The following is a 23,287-nucleotide window of genomic DNA, read 5'->3' as shown; positions in this document are numbered from 1 at the left end:
AACTCGTGAGTTGAGCGGTCGGTTTCCACTGTGATAAACAGAAGTGACGCCGAAGCAGACGAGTGACCCCAAAGGACACGCCCTTTAATCCCCTCACGGCGTTTCCACCGCCCAGGTGCCAAGCAGGAGGTGGCCATGTACAGAGATGGCCTCTGGATCCCCTCAGCATCTGTGCCAGCCCCTCCGCAGCGGCCGCCCGCTCCCCGCCGGGGCTGACCACCCCCCCGCCGCCCCGCGGGCTACCCGGCCGGGCCCAGCCCGCTCCCCCCACTCTCCGCGCTCCCCCAGGAGGCGCGACTTGCCTGCGAGGCCGCGGCCTGGGTGGGGCCGCGGGGCAGGGCCTGCCCGGGCCAGCGCGGCCTCCGACGCCGAGTAGTGGCGCAGCCCCAGAGAGCTGCGGCGGCCGCCGGGCTATGGGGAGGGGAGGGCGCCCGGGACGGCGGGCGGTGGTGGAGGCGGCTCCGAGCGCGGGGGACGGACAGGGCGGGTCCCGCTCCGGCCGCCGGAGGCTCCGCGTCTCCCGCAGCCCAGCCCAGCCCAGCCCCGCCCCGCCAGCGCCCTGACAGCATCCCCGGGACCCGGATGGGGCCGCGCCCACCGCCCCCCGCGGCTGCACCCCAGTGCCCGGATGGAGCCGCGCCGCCGAGCCGGAACCGCTCCCTGCCGCGGCGCGGGGCGTTTCCGCCGGCCGTCGCTCCTCCGCCGCCACAGCCGTGGAGCCGCAGGGCGGAGGTGCGGCCCCTCCGCGGTCGGGGCGGTGCCATCGCCAGGAGCGGGCGGCTGCCCCGGATCCAGTCCCTGCCGCCGCTTCCTGCTCCCGCCCCGCCTCACCATAGAGATGACAGGCGCGGCGTGGGCCGCGGGGCCTGCCGGGAAGGGAGCGGCGTGCCTGGGCCTCGCAGCTTAACCGGCCGGCGGCGGCACCGAGCCTGAGGGAGCGCGCGGGCCGCCGCCATGTCGGGAGGGAGCAGTGCCGGCGAGTGGTGCCTCATGGAGAGCGACCCGGGCGTCTTCACGGAGCTCATCAAGGGCTTCGGTAAGAGAGAGAGGCGGGCGCGGGGCCGGGCGTTGGTGTCGCGCCGCTGGGCAGGTGGGGGGGCTCTGAGGCTTCGGCCCCGCAGGTGGCTGCCGCGGTTCCCGCCCGGGTCTAAGGCCGGCCCACTCGCCGGCTGCCTCCAGCGGGGCGCTGCCCGGTTCTCTGATGAAGGGCGCGGGGCTCCGGTAGGCTGAGCCCCGCTGCGGCGTGGCTGCGGCTCGGCGGGGTGGGGAAGGGGCCGTGGGGCACGGCGGAGGGGAGGCTGGGGCCGGAGGCCGGCGCGTCCCGCCAGCCGGCGCCGGCGGAGCGAGCGCTGCCGCGGGGGTGTCACCAAACGCGCTCCTGTGGAAGGTGACGGTGAACGGACGCGAGGAGAAACGAACGTGTCTCTTGTGACCTCTGCGCGGCCGTCCCGGCCTGGGGCCGCGCTCGCAGCGCCGAGCGCTTCCCGCTTTGCAGCGCCGGCCTGCCCGGGCAGCCTGCGCGGGCCTCGGCGGCGGGCAGCGGCCCGGGGGGGCTGCGGGGGCCCCGCCGCGGCCCAGCCGTGCCCGCTGTCAGGGAGGTGGGTGCCCAGTCGCGGGGCGGGCTGCGGAACGGAGCCCGTCCTGTCGCCCAGGGAGGGCACACGTACGCGCCTGCCGGAGGGCTCGGGGAGCACATGCCACGAAGTGAGGGGTACCAGCGTCTGCAGAGGACCGGGTGCGCCTTCGGGTCGTGTGCCGGCTGACTCCCTTACGGAGCCTCCCGGGGAGAGGACGTTATGGGAGAGGGCTGTGACCAAGCTGGGCTATGGTGCTTGGCAGTAGGCTGGGTGGCTTTCCAGGGGCTGCTTTGGCTTTTAGAATGTTAAATTTTGCGTTGAATTGCATTGAATATCTTTGGTAATACTGTGATTATATGGTTATAACGACAAGTAAGTCTACATAGGGTTTTGGCCAAAGAAGCAAAATGATTTTATGTTAGGTTACATTGACTTACAGTTTCTGTCACGTCTTTTCCTCATAAGTGGAGTCCAAGAATGCTTCTCTGCTCGTGTTTCTGTTTAATTGATAGATTAATCTTCCACGCACTTAAGTATTTTAGTTTTTTGGGCCCTGTCTTATGCAAATGTCTTGCTTGAGTGTATTGTTTACAGTGTTTCCAGTCTATTACCGTGGGTCTTTCTCTGGATATAGGTGTGTTAAGCTCTGCTTTGGACTAGGTGACAATGTCTTTAAAAACAGTATTATTTTCTTTTGAGTAAAGTATGTGAGGTGACCAAAGATATATTAATCTCCTCTGATGCAGCTGTGTTATAAAGACATTGCCGTACACAGGAGAAGTTCCTGAAATAATTTATCTTGACCTGTCTTGTTTGGATTTTGATGAAGATACGTAGAGCCTCTAAATAGACTTTTCCATAACCCGGACATACAAGTTGTAAATGTTACCACAGTTCTTTCGTGTGTCTGTCTTTTACTGGCTGCGTTCCTTTTAAATGAGGTAGTTGAAAAAAACTGATTCCTTCCTTGTTTCAGGTTGTAGAGGAGCACAAGTTGAAGAAATATGGAGTCTGGAACCAGAAAACTTTGAAAAATTGAAGTAAGGCACTTCTCTAATCTGCATGATTTTTATTCACACGTGTCTGAAGTCACTCAAAGAGAGTGTGTTGGATTTTTTTTTGATGGCAATTTTTTGTTTGTTTGTTTTGTTTTCAGTTTCTACAAGAAGTTCATTAGGATTTCGATTTAATTGAATAACTGGCAATTAAATTACTTTTTGTTCATGCCTTGATACTTAATGTAGCTTTTCTGGTTTTGTAAAGAGTTGCTAATAGCAGCTAGAATGTGACAATAACTCCCAATGATTTTCTCATTGGCTTGCGTTGTATCCTTTGACAAATTCTCTGGCAAACTTCTGTTCCTTGCTTTATCTCCTTTCTTCCTCACATAACATGATGTTGCCTTAAATAATTTACTGTACTTACATACTTTTGTAACTTGTTTTTCCTGCAGAACCACTTCCATATGTATGTGAAGGCAAATAGTCTCATTACAACTGACACTGACTGATAATCATATGGAATTTCTGTCCTCATTAGACAATATTGATTCTTTTACCATTTTGTCCGTGATACATTAAGTGTTAATCTGTGTTCACAGACAAGATTTCAAGAGGAAAATGTCGTCTAATCCAGACCGTATTCTATTCCTGTGCAGATATCCTACTCTTGTACGATTAATCTTCCAGAAGATGTAGTAATTAGTACAGAAGATGTAGTTTTAGAGCTTTTGTCTGACTGAAGGTGTTTGTCAAGTGACACCTGAATGACAGAAATGTTAGGTCGTTTATTTGCTGCCTGCACTATGTACTTCATATGGTATTTCATCAGAACTCTTCCTGTTTTGTTCATAAAGTAACAGCTTTGCTTGTACTGTCAGATGTATATCTTTCTAGTCTTGAGTGGTGGCCAGCTTTCTTCCTTCCCGGGCACATGTACAGTATTTTAATTTAAACACCAAGAGTTAAAAGAATATAATAACACATAGTGTTTTTCAAATTCCCTCAGTGGACCCACTGTTTAAAAAGGCATCTCAGACTTTTGGTCAGCAGTTTATGCAGTACAGTACTATGTTTACGTTTTGTAGATAAACCTTTGGTGGCATCTTTGTAGCAATGACCTTAAATTCAGGTTGATGTGAAAAGTAAGTTTTTGCTTTATGTAGCTATAGATTTTGTAAGAGTTGTTTCCTTTACTAATTAATTTTGGTTTATGGGAACACTAAGTACGCTGCAACATGCTGCTTACTGTGCAAGACATGCAGTCTGAAAAGCAAGACTTGATTTATTAGAAGAAAAAACTGGGTTTCTCTTGCTTGTCAAAGAGATAACTCAAAGCATGAAGTTTCACAAGGGCCTCCTTTTGAGTATTTCATTCCATTTAAGCCTAAAAGGATTACCAAAACTTTAATTCCAGCTCTTGTATATGATTGACAAATGTTTTGATAGCTAGTTATCACTAACAAATTCAAATGAGCATTATGCAACTGTAATAGTTACAGTAACTGGGAAAACTGGTCCCGACTTACGAAAATTGCTGACTAAATGCTAATTCAGATTGGGATTGTTTAACATATACGGAGAGAAGCCTAAAGGATGTTCTGCCTAATTAAAGACCATATCTGAAAGTTTCAGTGCAAGTTCCCTGTGTTTAGAAAGAAATAATTAACAAATATTCTACCAGCATACAGTTAAATTACAGCACAGATTTCTGGCTGATGTTTTTTATCAGTACAGGTGATTTTTTTTTTTTTCCTAACCCTTTTTATTTTTTAGACCAGTGCATGGGCTGATCTTCCTCTTCAAGTGGCAGCCTGGGGAGGAACCAGCAGGTTCTGTTGTGCAGGATTCCAGACTGGATACAATATTTTTTGCTAAACAGGTACGGCAAGTTCAGTACTGTTCTTGGATATGTCATGAAACGTAGCTTTTAATACCAAAAAATAAACTATGGGGTTTTTTTTAATATGTACATAAAGCCCAACATTTTACAAGGTGAAATAACTCTAACGTTCTGTGAGAGTGGGAACTATGTATTAAAAGGTGATTAACAAAGCAAGTTAGACAAAAATATCATCAGGTATGGAAGAGCGAAGCTCTTGTTTATTTGTCAGCCCTCTCCTATAAGAGTAACTCACTCTTCTGTGCAATAAGGAATTACTTGGCAGATGTTCTCAGCAGAATGAGCAAATTACATTTTTGAAACCACTTTCAACAAATTCTAGGAAGAAATGTTTATTTTGATCTGGTTTTTATTTCTTGTGTCTCAAATGCCTTGCAGCCAGGGCTGTACAACTCTAGGATAATACCTTTAAGAGTCTGCAGACCATTTTGGCATGGAAGTTTTAAGTATTTAAATCAGAAAGGTGAGTGTAAATTAGAAATCACAGGAAAAAGTGTTTCTGCTAGTGTAATCCATGGTGTTTTATTAAATAGCAAGTAGTACTGAAATTTTGTGTTAGCTTTGACAAGCTGCTGTGTATATTTTTGTCAAGCAGAAAAGCAAGAGAAGGTAACCAGAATGAAAGTAGGAGTTTTTAATACTAAAAACATGGGTTTTGTTCTTTTTCAAGACCTGCTTCTCAAACAGTGATAAATGTGACAGTCCGAACAAGAAGCATAATCCTACATGTGTTAATTACAAAGCATTCATACCAAAGGGCAAATTATTGGGCTTTCTATGAAGACTGACACATAGACTGGTTGTTATTTCGGGGTTTGGGGGGTTTTTGTTGGTTTTCTTTTGGTTGGTTGGGGTTTTTTTCACGAAGGCAGAAGTGTTTAGTGTGTAAACTTCGGGATATAAATAAGTCTCCACACACTTCTAGCTAAAAGCATGGAAAGATGGAAAGCAATGGAAGCATTAGGTGGATCTATAGCTCTTCTGGCTACTCTATACATGTGCTTCTGTTGTGCGGACAATCATCTTTAGTTTGTTTCTTTTATAATAGCCTTACTGTTTCATGCTATTGTGGGTGACTTTATTCCCTGGTCTTTTTTAATACTGTTTTCTTCATTCTTGCCCTGCTGCAGCTCTCGAGTCCTGCCAAGCAGTGTCTGCCATTCTTATGATACAATGATCAGCAGGTGTTCGCCAAGTGTCTTCATGGGTTGAAAGGTCTGATAGACACTGGTTTAGGTTGTGATTTCTACCTAATCAAACATGGTGTTAGTGATCAGTAGGCTATGGGTACAGAATAGCCTTGATGCAAAGAAAATACTTGATATAACCCTCAAAGTTAGTTATGTGGCAGGAGGAAATTACTCTGATATGAATCTAGAGAATTTTTTTTCCTGAGATCAAGGCAGGTTAAGCCTCATTCAAGGGATTTCCTCTTTCTTGTTTCCTGTGAGTAGATGAGGTTCCCCCAGAATTGCTGTTCTTATGGATGCTGAAAAGTTTCAAAGCATTTCTCTGCTTGCTCCACTTCTTTTGCTTTTTCCACTCCCCACTTACCTTTTTGAAGCATGACGCTGTGTTTAAAAGCATGTAGCTGAGAGGACTTTTATTGAGTTTTAAGTTTGGATTGCAGAATGTACGTCAGAGAATTTGGATCATGTTAGACTTGCTAATAAAAACAGAAAATTAAGGGCTAACAATGAAAAGTCTTTATTTTGTAGCTTGCTTTGAAGCATTTATATTTAATGTTTTCTTAAGTCTGAAACCTCTTTGGAGGCACAGGAACTTTCTAATCTTCCTCCTCCTTCACCTGCTGCTTTTAAGGAGGGTGTGCTGGAGTGACTCTAAGATTCCTTAATTTCAGCATGGTAAGCAATTTCTAGAAGTGTTTATTATTTTAAAATAGTAGTACCTAGTTATGGCACTTAATGGTGTGGAATATATGTTTCGAAAGTAACTTGCAAAAAGTTTAAAGTTAGAATACCTTTTTCATGTTTTAGTGTTGTCTGTCTGTCAAGTGCAGTGGCTTAGCAAAACTGAAACATTTCTTGTAGACATACATGCTTGTGTTTCACATCGGTTCAGTTTTATCTGGACTGAAGTATTGTGACTGAACGACTAGTGAAATTAAAGAAATTAAAATTAGAAGTCAACGGATAAATGACAGCAGTTTTGATATTGTGGGGGGATTTGTAATACCAGTTTAGCTCTGGTGACTTTCACATTGGAGGAAGTTAGCCTTAGTTACAGATGCCACTTGACAGGCTGTTTTGAGGACTGATAGTGTTTTCTCAAGCAAATGGCTGATCTGATGATTTGATGATGATGAGAGCAAGATGTCTTGGTCCTCCCAGCCTGTCTCTTTTCGACTTCATGGTTCTGTTCCTCTCTTGCAATAGCTCCGCTGCTCATTGAACTTCCATGAGCCAGTGCAGCTCATCAGCCAGCAGGTTTTTTGTAGATTCTCTGTGCACATTTTCTGGGCTAGTCTTCTGCTGCCTTGTGAGATGTGTTTGTTCAGTGGGTATGTACAGGCTGAAGCTGGTAAAAGGTAAGTGAGAGAGAACAGAAGTTTCTTTATAGCAGTGCTGAGGTTATTGCATTTCTTGAAACCGCAGTCTGCAGCCTTCTGAGTCACCCAGGAGCACAAGAGAAGACAAGTGTTAATATTAAATATTTCTACTGTAAAATAGCAACTCCTCCCAGCTATCATGCAACTGGGCTCATGTGCCTTTTTTATTTTCTTTATACATGTTTTAAGTCCAATTTATGGTGCCTTTGAGAATGGGGTTTTGTTATCTTTCAAGAATCTTTCTCAAATGTCAAGACTTTTTTTTTTCTTCTTCTTCTTCTCTTTCTTAATTACAAAAGTGATGAATAAAATAGCCATGTGTTCATTTGTAGGCTGGAACCCCAGAACAAATAGATATCTTCTGGGTTAGCAAAATTTTTGACTTTTAGGATTATTGGTCTGTTGATCTGTATCTTCAAAACTGACGTGACACTGGAGCCCTAAAAATCTCAAGAAGTCTTTGGCTCTCTTTCCTTTCCCATACATTTTATTTTTTTAAATGTTACCATCTAAAGAGATCTGATACAATCCATTTTACTGCAGAGAAGTTTCAGAGTGTCCTTCTGCATCCGGTGTGAGCAAGGCTGTTACTATGTGACAACAATTTGTTGTGGGAAATAAATGGTGCTGTTGCAGCATGGCTCTGTTTCATTTCAATTTTAATTAAATGTTCCATCTTAAAAATTGGTTCATGGTGGGGGGGAAGTTCAGTTAGATGTAAAGGCTGCAGCTCTCGAACTGTGTCTAGCAAAACATCTTTAAAATTGCATTAGGAAACAGTTTTGCTAGGAAGCTTGTGCATGCTAACGTTTTACTCGTATCCACTTCCATAGCAATGCTGTAGTTGAATTCCAAACGACAACCAGATCTTGTCCAAAGTTAAATCACAAGTATGTTGGGGGCGTTGAATTTTAAAGTCTGTCTAATATGTATGCGTGTTAAAGGATTTTTTTTTTAATGGTCACTTTTATGTGCACTCATGTTAAATTTGGCCTCCCTGTTATGCCTAGGTATGGTTTGGTCCTCTATTTGAGGCCACAGAACTCTGGATGATCTTACATACCCTTTGAGCTAGGATACGTAGGCTCAATAAGGTGAGTTAAGGATACAATTTCAGCCTTAACTCTGAATTTCCTGATTTCTGTGTTGCTTAAGTAGGCCCTTGCTGTTATTTTTACACACAGTGGCTACATGATTGTACCACTCAATGTATTCAGCTGTCTTCAGCACTGTTTTGAATAGCTGTATTCTGTGCTGATCACTGCAGAAGTGGAAGTGTCTCTTGATGAAAGAATGCCCTTGTTGCAGACTTCTGAACTAATTTTTTTCTAGTTTAATAACTTTTTCAGGTTTTATTACTGAAGTATCGGTGTCATGCCTTTGTTTTGTGCCATGTATTTATTTTATGCTGCATTAAGATGATAGAACATTACAATTGTGATAATAAAACATTAACTTCATTAATTGAAAATAAGTTCTATATACCTTCAGAAGGAGGATTTTCTAACAGATACTGTTAATAACAAAACATTGGTCATTAGTTATCTTTGTGCCACTAATGGAAGCATATTATATGTGGGGTTTTCAACATTTCCAATACTTCACTTGATTTCAAACTCAAATTTTTGACATTTTCAGGTTTGGTAACATTAAGATAGAACAGATACCTGTGTTAAAGCTAAAGCTTGGGATAACATATAACTGATAAGAAGTAAAATGAACTTGCAACACATCTAATCGAAGTCAGAAAGAGACTTTCGGTAATTGAATGTCACTATAGGAAGATTATATCTTCGTTCCAAATGAATAAGGTAAATAAAAATAGGAATTTTCAACAAGAGTAAGCTTTGGAACTTTGTCCTAATACTGAATTTTTCACGTTGAGCTTTGCAAAGCCAACCGTTTCATAATGCTGGGATGCCTAGTAAGTGAATCGTGGAGATTTGCTGGTCATACTACCAATTGCAGCACAGAGTTGTCCACAGTTTGAAAAGCAAAATACTTAATACATCAGATAGAGGATGCAAGGGAAGAACATAAAGTGCTTCAGCCTTAAGTTGATCCAGAAGCTCAGATTGGACCCTTAGGGAAAGGTGCATGATTATGAAGTTATGAAGAGTGTGCCGGAGTAGCCTATTCAACTGGTTCCTTTGTTTTAAGCTAGGCTTCACTTGGTGATGTGGTAGTCTTCTCAGTTTTTTTGAGATCTCGCTATGTGCACATAAATATTATTTTCTTTCAAATGTTATTAAACAGATCTTGTAGCTTTGCTAGCAAAATATTTCAAGGATGGGTATCTGCTTTAAGTTGGAGTCCTGAATATTGATCAATCAAATATCTCACCAGGACTTCCTGGACAGGAATATACAGGCAAATGTTAGGATTTCTGGACACATACAGAAAATATTCCTTAAGTTTCCTCAAGTCAAAATAAAAATCTTTCTGGGACAACCAGCATATATTGTCATGCTATATAAATGCAGAAAATGTTTTCTGCCAACGCTGAAACACCTTAAATAAGAGGCACGCTGGAAATCAGGGTAAATGGGTATCCTGACCAGTTTGTCCCCCTTGGACTCACTAGCTTATGTGTACAGCAGTGCTGGACTGGCCGTGTGCAGTGATAGGATGCTGTGACTGTGTGACAAATAAACCTTACACTCACCTACATTTGGTACTGCAGTCACCTGCTTTTCACCTTGCCCGTGAGCTACCCACTGGCTAGGTACCTCCTCCTTCCATCTTGGTAGTGCTCTCATGTCATCTAGATCCAGGAACACACGGTGTTATGCATATCACCTGCACTTGCTTGTATTCCTCCGCTGCAGGACTGTTCTTGCTGCCTTTTCCTTACCTCTGCCTCTCACTTTCTGAGGAGTATTTGTAGCTCTAGAATGGTTTTCCATTTCAGCAGCTGGGGCCACTGGTTTGAGATCTGCATCTGTTTTCCAGCAGTAAGACAAGATTCTTTAGCTTGGTCCTTATGTACTTAAACAAACTCCTCTCATACTGTAGTTGGAATACAAAAATATATTTATGCTGAAAGGCAAATATTTGATGAGACCATGAGAGCAATTCCCTGCCAAGTTTAATTTTTCCTCCTAATTTTGCTGTTTAGCTGGTCCAGCACAGTTTCTGTGTTGATCTTGCCTCTAGGCACAAAATATCGCTTAATTTCTCTCCCTTTTTTGAAGCCGTTACTGGGTTGGTGGTCTGCCAGAGCGACTGGTTGTTCCTTCTTGATTTTGCAGTAAAAATAGTTACCACTTAGTGCTGTCTCTCCCTATAATGTCCTGTTTTAGTTATCATTTAACAAGTGCAGTTCACTGTGGTGGCCTTCCCTTTGTTGTAATAACACTGTTCTAGTAGCTCTTCATCGCAGGTTTCTCTCCTTTCTCTATCACCTTAATTACAATGTTTATAACAAACAATTCAAGTTAGCCCACTCTAATCCACTTAAGATCTCACTGCTTTTATCCTAGTACTACTTTTACAACCGTCTCTGATACCATGCCCTAGTCACCTCTCGGAGAATCTTCAGTTCTTGGTTCCTTTTCCTATGTTATAGTATTGATTCTCTCAAATTATGTCATTCTAGTAGTCTGTGGTTTTTAATTTTTCTGCCACTGTTCATTATTTTGCTGTCCTTGATGGATTTTCCTTCTATGTCCTTTATTTTGTGATTGTGTGAACTCTAGCCTTTAGCTTTTGTGCCTGCAGGTTGTTTGAGTTTGTTTGCTGTAATCTGTTCTCTATGTGTAGTTGACTCCCTTGGTTAAAATTTAAGTCAACTATATTGTATTTTTCTTCAAGTGCTTTGTTATTCTTTATCATCTGCACTATACAGACATAATCTGAACTGAGAACAGTTAAAAGTATATATAAAATTATGATGTGGCTTACAGCATTAACATATTAGGTTTTCCTTTATTAGGGACTAGCTTTGATTGTAAAAGAGGTTGGTGGGGTTTTTTTTTTCTTTTTTTCTTTCTCCTTTCTTGTTGGAAGTGGTTTCACATTCACAGCCCTGAACTAATTTTCATTTTTTAATGCAAAATCAACATCCTCTCTCCCAGTCCTAATGCCTAAGTAGTATTTTCAGTTGCAATGTAGTCTCATAGACTGAAGATAAAATATTTTTCCTAGCCTATAGCTCACTGAGGAAAAAAACTGCTAATATGAAGTCTTTCTTGTATTATGGCCTTATACCATTTAATTACTGTGCCTTTAATTAAATCTTACGTTGTCTTTAATAATCCTGTAGTGCCTGTCTTTAAATACTAATAGTTTGGTACTACTGAGCAACATTAAAGACATGGCTGTAGTATGAAGGGGGTTGTTTATATTTTCTAAAAACGGAATGTTTAATGCTTAAGTCTAAGGAACAGTGTCACATAAACTAGTAATTTAAATGTTAGGTTGAAAAGGATAGGTGTATCATAAATTAAGAAACAAGCGAAAAATCTAAAATTTCATATGGCTTATTATTCAGCAAACCATCTTTTAAAAAAATCTTTACATATTGGAACATTTATCCCTAGGATATTTGAATTTTTTTGTCCAACAGAACATTTTCTAGATTCCATAATGTGCTTTATTGCCTCAAATTAATATTTTTGTTGAGCTCCTACTGCTTCTAGGAGTTTTGATTATTTGAAGGACATTCTGTTTGGGGGAGTTTACTTTTTTGTTTTGAGACCATAGATATGACATCGTCTGGGCAGCTTGCTTTGAATAGTACTTTATTTGTTTTTCCACTCAGATCAGAGGGTTCCTGTATTTCTTCTGTGTCCTTTATTAATCACATTAGGGAGGTGGTGAAGCAGTAGAATGACAGAATTTCTCTGTAGAGGTATGAAATACCAGTTTTATCAAGGAATTGTATATGACAGCCATCCAGTGTTCATTTTATCAGTCTCCTACAGCAAGGGCTTTTCTGTGGCTACACAGACTAGAATTCCTGCCTGTTTTAGAGTGAAGCTCTAATGTCAGTCACCGTAGACAGTGTGTTTGTAATTACCCAGCTTAAATTAAATTTGTATCGCCAGTGCTAAACAAATTCTCAACACTTTTTTTCTAGGTAATTAATAATGCTTGTGCAACTCAAGCCATAGTAAGTGTGCTATTAAATTGTGCTCATCAAGATATCCATCTAGGAGAGACTTTGTCAGAATTTAAAGAATTTTCACAAAGTTTTGATGCTGCGGTAAGTACCTACTATTTTCTGTATTTTAAGTATTATAGTGTTATATGTGTGTTGGCTTACAGTTCAATTTTGTTACTTTCAGATGAAAGGCTTAGCGCTAAGCAACTCGGAAGTGATTCGGCAAGTTCACAACAGTTTTGCCAGGTAACATGAGTTTTAAATCAAGGCAAAATTTGAGCAATTTCTTTTTCATCTCAGATTTTTTTTTTTTTAAATTTTCTTTTGCAGACAACAGATGTTTGAATTTGACGCAAAGTCTTCAGCAAAAGAAGAAGATGCATTTCACTTTGTAAGCTATGTTCCTGTTAATGGACGGCTATATGAACTAGATGGCTTAAGGGAAGGACCAATTGATTTAGGTAATATCAAATCTTTTTTCTGAACATCCTTCATTTTGAAAACAGCTTTTTGCAACAAATTGGTTGTATGTTAGAGGTCAAACCAAGTTATTTATTAAAATAAAGCATATCTTTAAGATTTTCTTAATGTGCTATTCGGGCTCTTACTACTTTGCAGTCATAAGTATTTTTTAATTTTTGTTGGTCTGATAATGCAATTTTCTCCCCGCTTCCTTCATGTTTCTGACTATCCCTCCTTCTATTCCATAACCAAATGAACAGGTCATGCAATCCAGTGGGCTTCTGATACCTTAATAGTTTTGTTGCAACAGAGAAGTTTACATAACCCACCTCTTGTGCATGTTTGTTCTCCTTACCTGAGGAAATGTGTTATTGTTCTGAGCTGTCTCTAACAACCTGGTGAAACTCTGTCATCTGTTTGACTTTCCTTACTGATAGCATGCAATTTCTTTTGCTAATATTTTTCCCCATGTCTGTCTTTTTGTGGTATTGTCACCCAAGACACTTCCCATGTCATGTTTTCAGAGCTAGTTTTTTCCAGATGGATTATAAACTATCCATTTATTTTATCATTTTGTTTCTTCTGTGGGAGCATGTATACAGCTGACTCCATACACTTCTTATACGTTACGTGGCTGGTGTTTACACACTGCCCTCTTTCTTCTTAGATAGCAAATATTTTCACAATGATTTTTTTTTTAAAAAAAGCTACTTTTAGCATGGTTTTATCCTCTGTAGGTCTTGTTCCTGCTTTGTGTCTTGTAATCTTTCTTAACTTGAGGTATGTGTACTGTCTTGTGTCCCGAAAAGCTCTACAGTGCCTGTCACGTGTCTGCACTTTTCTCTTGAGTCTGGTATAATCTCAGTATGTTCCACACTTCATTTCCAGAGTGTTTTCCCAATTTTATTGACAGTTGTATTTACTTTTAAGAGGAGTAATGGCTTGCTGCTAAATCTCATCTTTAGTTTGGCTAGAGAGACTATACAGCCTGCAGACCTACCAGTAATGTACCTTTTATGGTCACAAGATCACAAGTGTCTTAATTTGCTTTAAGGTCTTGAAATTGTTGAAGAGGCCTTATCAATTTACAAAATCATCTTTAATTATTCTCTCGCTTATCTTAAAATCATTATCATATGTGCTTTTATATTTTTTCTTTTTAACATTGTATTGCATCTACATAGTATTAACTCCTTATTTTGTCTAAGTGGAACAGCTGTAACTATTCATACTTTTGCTGTCTACTTTTATGTTGTCGTACCAACTAATTTCTTTTATGTCATAAAAATCTTATGTAACATACTTTTCTTCCCCCCTTCGTTGTTTCTTGTAATCAACAAAATAAATGTTAGATGCTTATGCCCCTAAAATTTATTTTTGCACCAGTGCTTGCCCAGTACACTATTTCAATTTTTTTATTAAAAAAAGTCTTCCACCTCCAAAAAAAAAAAAAAAAAAAAAAAATCACCGAAGTAATTTGAGACTGTAGTGGCCAAGGAAAAACTTGTTACATACTCTGAAGATACTGCATAAACCTGAATTATACAAGTATTGAATTTGCAAGAAATTCTGCAAAGAAGATTATTTTTTTTCTTTGTGGTTTTTTTCTAGGTGCATGCAATCAAGATGACTGGATAAGTGCTGTACGGCCTGTCATAGAGAAACGTATACAAAAGTAAATAGTCATGATGCTTTTAAAATACAGCACCTTATATATGTTTAAAAATTCCTTACTCTTAATTTCCTTCAATTAAAGGCTTTCAACTGAATTGCTAAGGAATGACGCTTATGCACCATTTTTATGTGCATATCACTGTGTGACTTCAAACCTATTGCCCAACATGAGCCAAATGTGATGATAGATAAGTCTCAAATACGCTGTGTTCCTGTGTGATTAATCAAAGTAGGTATCTGTGTAGTGAAGAGAGATCCTATTAGTACTCAGAAAAAGGAAGAGCAAGATTATTAACTCTGCTAGACAACTGTGGGTCTTTGCGAGTGAAAACTGAGTGCCATTACCGTGGATAAAGTTTGGGTGTGCATTTATAATTAAAAATACCAGATAATAACTATATCCATATAGCTCGTATTTACAGAGAACAAGTTTTCCTTGGGTATGTGACTTGTTTTAGAAATTTAACTTAGAAAAACATACTATAGAAGTTTTCCTACTTCTTAGCTCTCACCCCAAACTGCAGCCCCTAACATGTTACAAATTTTATTTTATCCCATTTTTATAAGATAATTTTCAAAGTCTTTTACTTGAAGACTTTAAGCAAAGCATTACTGCCAAATTGCATTCGGAGAATTTAAACTCTGAAAAGCCTGCTAGTCTAATTGTTGAATGTACTTCTCACATTGTATGAAGAAGTCGCCTATATTTTCTAACAAGTAACAGTAATGCGAAAGTTTAAAATACAAAAAAAAATAGTGTGTGCAGCAGTCTTGTGCAATTTTGTCAACTATATCATGTTTTGTTTTCTTTTTTGGAAAGTTTCAATATATATTTTTTGTGACCGCGGACAGGAGTAGTAATGTCTAGGGAGAGAAGGTTGTTAGGAGTTACGTGTTGGATAGTGCTCATCTGAGGTCTGATTTTATTTTGTGGCAAGATTGGATCTGTAGCACAACTTAATTTAATAGATCCATTTAGGGTTTTTTCCACAAAATGCATTCCTTTATAATGAAATCATGGAGGAGGTTTTTGAGTTGTCATGTTTATGATTAATATTGAAAGTGGGTTTTTTGGTTGTTTGTTTTGGTTTTTGTTCCTCGTTTAGGTACAGTGAAGGTGAGATAAGGTTTAATTTGATGGCTATTGTGTCCGACAGAAAGATGATATATGAGCAGAGAATTGCTGAATTACAGCAGCAACTTGCAGAGGTAAGCCATGGTATTTATGTTACTGAAGTAGTTCTCTGAGTGTCCTGCATCTTCTCTTTATTACTCACATCCTTCTTTCCTTGCTCCACATGGAGCATCACTAAAAAAAGCAGGGAAGGATTGCTACATACCTGTCCAGCAGAGGGCAGGGCGTTGTGGATGCACCGATGCGGCTCTGGTTAGTTCGAGTGAGCTGCTTGAGGCACTGGGTACAGTATGACTGTGTCCTTGTGGGGCTCTGTCTTGACTAATCTGCTGTGGTAGTGGCACAATTCTTTTCCTAGTACCTGAGCTGCCTGTAATTAACTCCGCAAATTCCTTGAATGTTCCTATAACTGTAAGCAAAACTGGATCATTCTGTGATAGCAATATTCTTAAGACAAGGCTTATTTTAATCTAAAAAAAAAAAAAAATTTAAAAATGCAATAATGTCATCCATTTCACTCTTTGTGTTTTGTGGAAGGAGGAGCCTATGGACACAGATCAAAGCAGTAATATGTTAAGCTCTATACAATCAGAAGTTGCAAAATACCAGATGTTAATTGAAGAAGAGAACCAAAAGTTAAAAAGGTATAAGGTATGTAGCCTTTGTTTTTCTGATGAAATTATTGGGAAAGTTGTAAGAAAAAGCCAACTTTTATATTTATGGGAGGCTGTTGCAATTAATCTGAAGGAATTGGATGGATATGAGAAAGAGTTAAATAAATTTGTGTTACATTGCTGAATTGATGGGTTAATTACCAGTTTGCTGCCTTTTAGCATAAGGTTTAAAAGTCAGTTTGTAACTTGTATCCGTAGCTCCCTTTCTCACCTTAAAATATGTTTTAAGCACAGTGAGTTCTAGAACTCTTAAAAGAAGTTGCTCTATGTGCCCCAGAAGGCTGATCAGCATTTTCTTGCTGGAGTTGCTAATGTGCTGTCACTGCTGTATGTAACAGTGAGAAGCAGTGAAGGCACAATTGGCATATTCTGCTTTTTCCTAAATGAGTACTTTGTGTGTGCACTGAAAGTGTATCATTCTTTGAAATGACGCCTGGTTTTAGTGAAAATGAGATGTGAGAAAATTTCTCTGAGATCATCATTTGCAAGTTCTTTGATAATTCCCTAATACTTTAAAGGAATGTTTTGAGGGGAAAAAAAGCTGGGTAACATTTTTTTTTTTTTATTTCTTAACTTATTTTGGGGGCAAAGTGGGGGTATAGTAAGTCACTAGATTAAAAATAAGTTTTAAAATAGAAGTTGTATATATCAAAAGGTAAAGAAATGTTTTCACTAGTTTTTGTGGGTTTTCACTAAAAATGAAAGATGTTTTCACTAGTTTCTAGAAGGTACAGACCAAGACTTCAGTAATTCTAAAGATAATTTCAAATATATTTCTGCAGTACATGTATTAAGTTATAAAGTGTTACTGTTATCTGTCTCTAAAGCAGCGTCACTACATTCTATTCCCCAGCATATCAGGAAGCAATTCAAGAAACTATTAAAAACAAGAACAAAACAAAACAAAAAAAATCACAAACAAAACAAAAAGACCCCACAACAGCAAAGCATGTGCTTTACCAAGCATGACCGTAAGCAAACAAATGAAAGCTGGGGTGCAAAAAACCTTGAGGTTCATAATCGTATACAGAAATATTGTGGAAACTCCTTAAAAGCCCACATTTTTTTATGTGAGGGTATCTGCTTGGGGTCTATGAAGGTCATTCCTCTCAGTTGAAAAACCAAACCATCTCCTGCGTTTCTGAAGGACTGAACTGCTGTAGATGCTGCAAAGTGTTCAGCGTAGCAAAAATAGTTACGCGTTTGCCTTACGAAAACGTTTTAAGCCTACAGTCTAGGCTGAGGCAACAGCCATGCAAGGGACTGTAAAAGTATGTTGGTTGAACTGCAAATTAAGTTGAGAAAAAAGTGAATAGTTTAGGTCACTGCTGTAACACTGACAAGCATTGCTAAACCATATAACCTACTTAATCATGGGGGGGGGGGCGGGGGGGGCGGCTCAACTGCTGTGAGAGAAGACCATAAGGAGAATATTTGCCCTAAACAGTAAATTAATTTGGCATATACTTTCTCACCGTGTGCTCAGAGTTTTATTGCTTCAATTTTATTTTTGGCTATCTGAAATGTAAAGAAAAACTCAGCTCCAGGGGGCTGGGGGTGGGGGGACATGACAACAGACACAACAACGGGGAGGGGAAGAATCCCCGTTTAGCCGTATAGTAATTCTGTTAATGCTTTTAATTTATTTTTAGATTGAAAATATTAGAAGAAAACATAACTACCTGCCTTTCATCATGGAATTATTAAAGACTCTAGCAGAGCACCAACAGTTAATACCATTAGTAGAAAAAGTGAGTATTTCCTAGCTGACTTCTAGGAAACAGTATGTTACTATAATTCTTCATACCTCCTACTTAAAATTAAAAATGCAGTCCAATATCTTGGAAGCATAAATGGCATGGGTTTATTTAAACCACTACACTCAGATATATTGCTGATTTACCTGATAGTCCCTTGCACTTCTCAAGAGGCACAATTCCAGTGGAGACTGGAGATGTGGGACCAACCAACTTTGCACTGTTATGCAAAGGCAAACTGTATCTCCCCTTTGACAACCCAAACAAATTTTTCTAATGGTGGTATAGGAAGAGGCAATTCAGTATTAGCTAAATGGTCACATTACAGGGTATAAGGTGCTACAGTGAGACACACGTGATTTGGGCTTTTCTACACAGGAAAGTAGAAGTCCTATTAAAATTGTGATGTGTAGCTCCAATTAATATGTGGAAGAGCTCCCCACACTTTCTTCATATCCCTTTTTGAACTGAAGATTATTTAAATGTGAACATACACAGATGATGTGAGGCTGGTGTTGGTCTCCTCCCAAGTAACTAATGAGAGGAGAAGAGGTAATGGCCTCAAGTTGCACCATGGGAGATCTAGATTCGATATTAGGAAAAATTTCTTTACTGAAGGAGTGGTCAGGCGTTGGAACAGGCTGCCCAGGGAGGTGGTGGAGTCACCATCCCTGGAGGTGCAAAAGACTTGTAGATGTGGCGTTTAGGGACATGGTTTGGTGGTGGGCTTGGCAGTGTTAGGATAATGGTTGGACCTGATGATCTTAAAGGTCTTTTCCAACCTAAATGATTCTATGATTCTAAAATTGATCAGTTTTGCCAACCTGGACTCTTAATACTGTTTTGTTGTTTTATCTACCGTCAACACTAGATGGCAACCTGTGCACAGAGGTTCTGGTATTTCGGTAGCTTGAAACTTGTTCTCTTTATTTTCTCAGTTCTTATGCTGACTTACTGGCCCACTGTTTTCCTCCTTCTAAGGTGTCTAGCTATTAACCTTGATTTACTATTAAGGTTTGTATTAAGGCCTGTTTATTAAAATGTGTCTGTCACTGTGGAAAGGTTATTAAACTGGATGGCTAATCAAGTATTTCAGTTGTAATAAGATCAGTGCTGGCTTGCGTATCTACTCATGTGCCGTAGACAGTATCCATAATTTTGAACTCACACTGAAAAAGAACCTCTATAATGAAAAGAGAGCGAAATATTATTTAATGAGTACATTCTTCAGCTGAATTTACTTAAGGAAAGTACTTTTTCAGGCCAGTTGTTTCTAAGACGGTAACTTTTGGATTTGGTTTTTAATCTTTTCCTTCTTTGGGTAACTTGTGGAGTTTTAATCCAGTTTCATGGTAGCAGGAGTTTTTTATAACACTGCCAAGCTTTTTTTTTCCAGTGGCCCCAAGCGGCTGGTGATAACAGATCTTAATTCTAATTCACTGAATTAGATCCAGTTCTGTTCAATAATAAGTGGTAACAAGCAGCAAATTGATTCAGAATAAACAAATGTTTTGACAGAAAGATGGCTACTCTTGCATCTGAATTGTCCCCTCTTCTTGCCTCATCTTTTTTCACAGTTGTCCCCTCTTCTTGACTAATCTTAATACAGAAGTAAATGCTAGTTCTCTATCAATTTGAACTATCTGTCAGTTGATACGTGAGAATCTGTTCACAAATACCTGGGCAGGAACTCTTGTGGGTTTTTTTCCCACTGTGGTCTTTTGAAAGATCTAAAAAACTAAGATCTTGCTGCCTTCAAAGTTTAATTTGTGATAATCAGTGTATCTGAATGTAGTGTTTTCTTGTGACATAAAATGTTTTAATTAGGAAGAGTTATTTCTATGTTAAATTAATAAGGAGGTATGAAAAATGGAAGTTAAATTATGTTTTAAATATAGGGGGGTTGGACTAGATGATCTCCAGAGGACACTTCCAACTCCTACCATTCTGTGAATAGTGCTGGTTTTCACCTCTCCTTTTCCCTTACAGAAGTTACCTAATGTTACAGTTTCTTCCATGTTATATATTTAAAACTATATATATTCTTAAAAGATTTTGTGTATGAACCTAGTAAAATAGGGTACTTACGAAGAGTCTAAAATTACATTTTAAATGTCTGTTTCTACAGCATATTTTGTTGAATGTTCAAAAATGTAGTGAGTAGTCATTCAAAGCTCCAAAAAGATGATCTTTGTCTTATCAGAGCTTAACATAATCTCCCTTTGTTTTCTAGGCAAAAGAAAAACAGAATGCCAAGAAAGTTCAGGAGGCCAAGTGAAGATGACTTTGCAAAATATATACAATTATGTGCTTCTGAAACTATTTTCGTGACAACAAATAAAACTTTTCATAAACTTTAAATTTTGTCCAGCGCACGTTTGACAGTTGTAACAGTTTGTCTTGTACTGTATGCACGGGTCTAATTTTCTTCCTTCCCCTGCATCTTGTGCATGTGGTACTGCTAAGTAATGTTTAGGTTCTCTTGGTCAAATTCAGTATTTAACAGTCTATCTGATTTCTGAAAGCTTGGGAAGTGGACCTAAAAATGTGCAAGGAAAATGTACCCATTTTGTCCCACTTGAATATATGATAATGATACAAATGCCAGAGTTTAAGTATAAGCATGAGCTTTCTTTGCTCATCCCTACTAACAATTATACTATCCAGTTGTTCAGTGACATGCCCTGTGTCTTTGTTTTTATGAAGTATGTGTCTAATTTTTTTACAAAATTAAAAGTATGAATTTAGTTGTAGAAACATTTGCAAAGACCAATGTATAATCTCAAAAGATCTGCATTGCTTTAGTAGAAAAGATAATAAATATTCCCATTTTTATTTTGGCAAACGTTCTTCTGTGGTATTTTATTATTGGATAAGAGGATTAGAATATGTATTGGCTGTCATCAGCTTTGTGACTTGGAGCGTATGCAGTCTAAATTTGGGTTAGAAAGAAGGCACGCTCTTGTTTTGGGGAGTTAATATTCTTGGATATAAGGTAGTACTGTTCCAGAGTGTGTTAAATTTGAGTCTTGAAAATAATGCTTTTTAATTGACCTCAGATAGTTTAGCGTAAGAAAAAATGTGTATGGAAGATTGTTGTTGATAACAACATTGTAATGGAAGATGCTTGAACTGTCTTCCATGGACCAAAGGGGAATGGAGCTTACATGGTATCCCACCTTTTTAGTGCTGCTCGTATGTGAAGTATGAATAAGCAGATTGTTTTGGTAAGGATAGTAACAGGCCATTGTAACAATAGATAATATTTGAATTACTGAAACACTGTTAGTGTATAGTGTATATAAATTTGTTTAGAAAACTTCCAGTTTCTTCCTAAAAGACTAGGACAAGAAATAGAAAAACAAACAAAAGAACTTGCATTGTTTGGAAGAGATTTAAAAGCAGTGAAAGATGTTTGTTTCACTTACTTTGCCTATAGGCATACTTCATGGGACTGTGAGGTCCTTCGGTCTTGTAGGCTTGTATGATGAGACTGTGCTATATTTAGAGAATTTTTTTGCAACCCGGTATGAAACCAGTTCCATTATCTGTTGGTGCTTCATATATATTGACAGGATAAATTTTGGCCGAAGAAGTAAAACATGCTATATTCTTCTACTGCTGAAAGGACCCACTCGAGTCATTGCTATGGCTGGAAGGGTAAGATCTGTTTTAGAAAAGAGCATGAGATCCATGTGTCTTTTGTACAGAACTGATGGGGTTGATGAGAACATAAACTGTGGGTGAGAGTTCCCTACTTGAGTAATTCATTGCAGCGGTATTGTTCAGGGGAGGGGGAAGACTCTGCCTCTGTAAAAGGCATTTCTGATCTTAAAATTATACTGTAAACTCCATTTCAACCTGTTTAAAAGATTTTACTATCTTAAGTGGTAGCCCGATGACTTCTGCTGCACCCTGGCAGCCTTGGAGAATTTTTGTGTTCTCTAGAATAAAATGTTGCTATTCCATAGTAGATGTCAACTTAAGTTCTGCTGAAGTCATTCCATTCTCCTTTTACTTGCATGCTTGGGCAGGTACAGGAGGAAAAGGCATTTTGCTAAAGCAGCAAATTCTTTTTGCAATTTTCAACAAACTTTAATGGCAATTTTTTTTTTTTTAATTAGAGTAATTTATATTGCAAGCAAATCAGGATCTGTGGAATGAAAAAAGAGAATGGATGTAAAGATCAAGTTTTAACAAAATTTGTTAGTCCAAAGTGTGAGTGAAAAATGTGTTGGTTTTTTTTTTTAAAAAAAAGGTGTATTTAATGCAGAAGTAGGACAACTCAAAACTAGTGTACTTTGTTATATTTTAGAATCTTTTTTTCCCCTGACCAAAACCCATTTGCTAATTTTCGACAATTTTCACCAAGCTTAAAACCATTTTTCGTAATGTATGTCTTGGTTTTAAAGGCAATTATTTGTGTGTGCCTCCTTTTAGGACAGCGTCACATGAATGTAAAGCTGTATATGCAGTTGATGAATTACCAAATTAAAGGTGCCAAAAAAATCAAAATAGAGATTTGGGCCTTAATCCATCTTACAGTTTTAAGATACTGTATTCTGCTGTATATAGAATGGTGAAAAGTGTGTTTTCTGACTTATTTCAAGGGCTACTGCTTTCTACTGTATAAACATACAGTTTGTCATAGCTGTCAGAACTGAAATTTGGGTATAATAAGAATAAACAATAAGTTGAGTTTCTGTGAAGAATTCTGCCATAAAGCTGCTGCTTCCTGTTGCCCAGAAGAGGTCAGTATGTCTTCCATTTGCTAAAAGTTTGTTAACATAAAATCCCAGTGTAAAAGTTGGTTGTGATCTGACAGTGTTGTTCTCTGGCTGCCAGTTTTAACATAGGACATAAAAATGTAAGAATCCTGATGTAGCCCGACTTCTTCCTTCACAGGGTAACATTTTATATTTTGTACATTAATTATTTTAAAATACAAATTTGGTGTACAGATAGAAATTTAACATAAAGTTTGCATGTTCAACAGTGTTTTGATTTATGAGTGAATAGCTGACCAAAGATACATGAAAATGCAGTAGTCTGGTTTTTGGCAAAGAGGGTGAGGAGAAAGGGGTAAGACATACCACTAAACTCATTAAGCATTTGCTTCAGAGAAAAATATGGTTTTCCTAATTAAAAAAAAAAAAAAATCTTGGTCACAGAGAAGTCAGATAGAATGAGGTTGCACCAGAAGTTTGTTACCCCTGAGCAGAGCAAGGTATTAGAGCAAAGATTGGTTCCAGGTGGTTGCGGTACTGGTGACACAGTCTGCTTTATGAAAGGAGACAGGGAGATGGTTTTGTATCTTCAGAACAGGTGTTTACTTGTTTATATCTGTTCATGAAAATGACCTGTTACTGGCAGTTCTTCCGTCTGAACTGCAACATCTAAAACTTCTACGGAAATAATTCTTTAGTGGCTGTTC

At 39.3% G+C, this 23,287-nt stretch overlaps 1 protein-coding gene across 5 annotated transcripts; it reads left to right on the top strand.

Annotated features, from left to right (window-relative positions):
* The first annotated feature begins 950 nt into the window (after nucleotides 1–950).
* UCHL5 (ubiquitin C-terminal hydrolase L5) lies at nucleotides 951–20,698 on the top strand. Of its 5 annotated transcripts, none has more exons than XM_086462561.1 (11): nucleotides 951–1,036; nucleotides 2,554–2,617; nucleotides 4,352–4,457; nucleotides 12,128–12,253; nucleotides 12,336–12,397; nucleotides 12,482–12,612; nucleotides 14,225–14,288; nucleotides 15,394–15,496; nucleotides 15,963–16,073; nucleotides 17,749–17,847; nucleotides 20,087–20,698. In XM_086462561.1, exons 1-11 carry the CDS (start codon nucleotides 955–957, stop codon nucleotides 20,129–20,131), a joined length of 993 nt encoding a protein of 330 aa, XP_086318687.1. In that variant the 5' UTR covers nucleotides 951–954; the 3' UTR covers nucleotides 20,132–20,698. The 5 variants fall into 5 exon arrangements, with proteins under 5 accessions (XP_086318687.1, XP_086318686.1, XP_086318688.1 ...); XM_086462560.1 differs by having other exon boundaries at nucleotides 15,960–16,073; XM_086462562.1 differs by lacking the exon at nucleotides 20,087–20,698 and having other exon boundaries at nucleotides 15,960–16,066; nucleotides 17,749–17,848.
* The last annotated feature ends 2,589 nt before the right edge of the window (nucleotides 20,699–23,287 follow it).

This window comes from Leptosomus discolor, chromosome 3 (genome assembly GCF_034619465.1).
Source record: "Leptosomus discolor isolate bLepDis1 chromosome 3, bLepDis1.hap2, whole genome shotgun sequence".
Classification (NCBI taxonomy): Eukaryota; Metazoa; Chordata; class Aves; order Leptosomiformes; family Leptosomidae; genus Leptosomus; species Leptosomus discolor.
This window is presented reverse-complemented; position numbering and strand designations above follow the sequence as displayed.

Bases quoted from the DNA above. Each gene is read 5' to 3' on its own strand.
- UCHL5 (XM_086462560.1), top strand. From the start codon at position 955: ATGTCGGGAGGGAGCAGTGCCGGCGAGTGGTGCCTCATGGAGAGCGAC. The intron at 12,254-12,335 runs GTAAGTACCTAC...TGTTACTTTCAG, and splicing joins CACAAAGTTTTGATGCTGCG to ATGAAAGGCTTAGCGCTAAG. The intron at 12,613-14,224 runs GTAATATCAAAT...GTTTTTTTCTAG, and splicing joins GGAAGGACCAATTGATTTAG to GTGCATGCAATCAAGATGAC.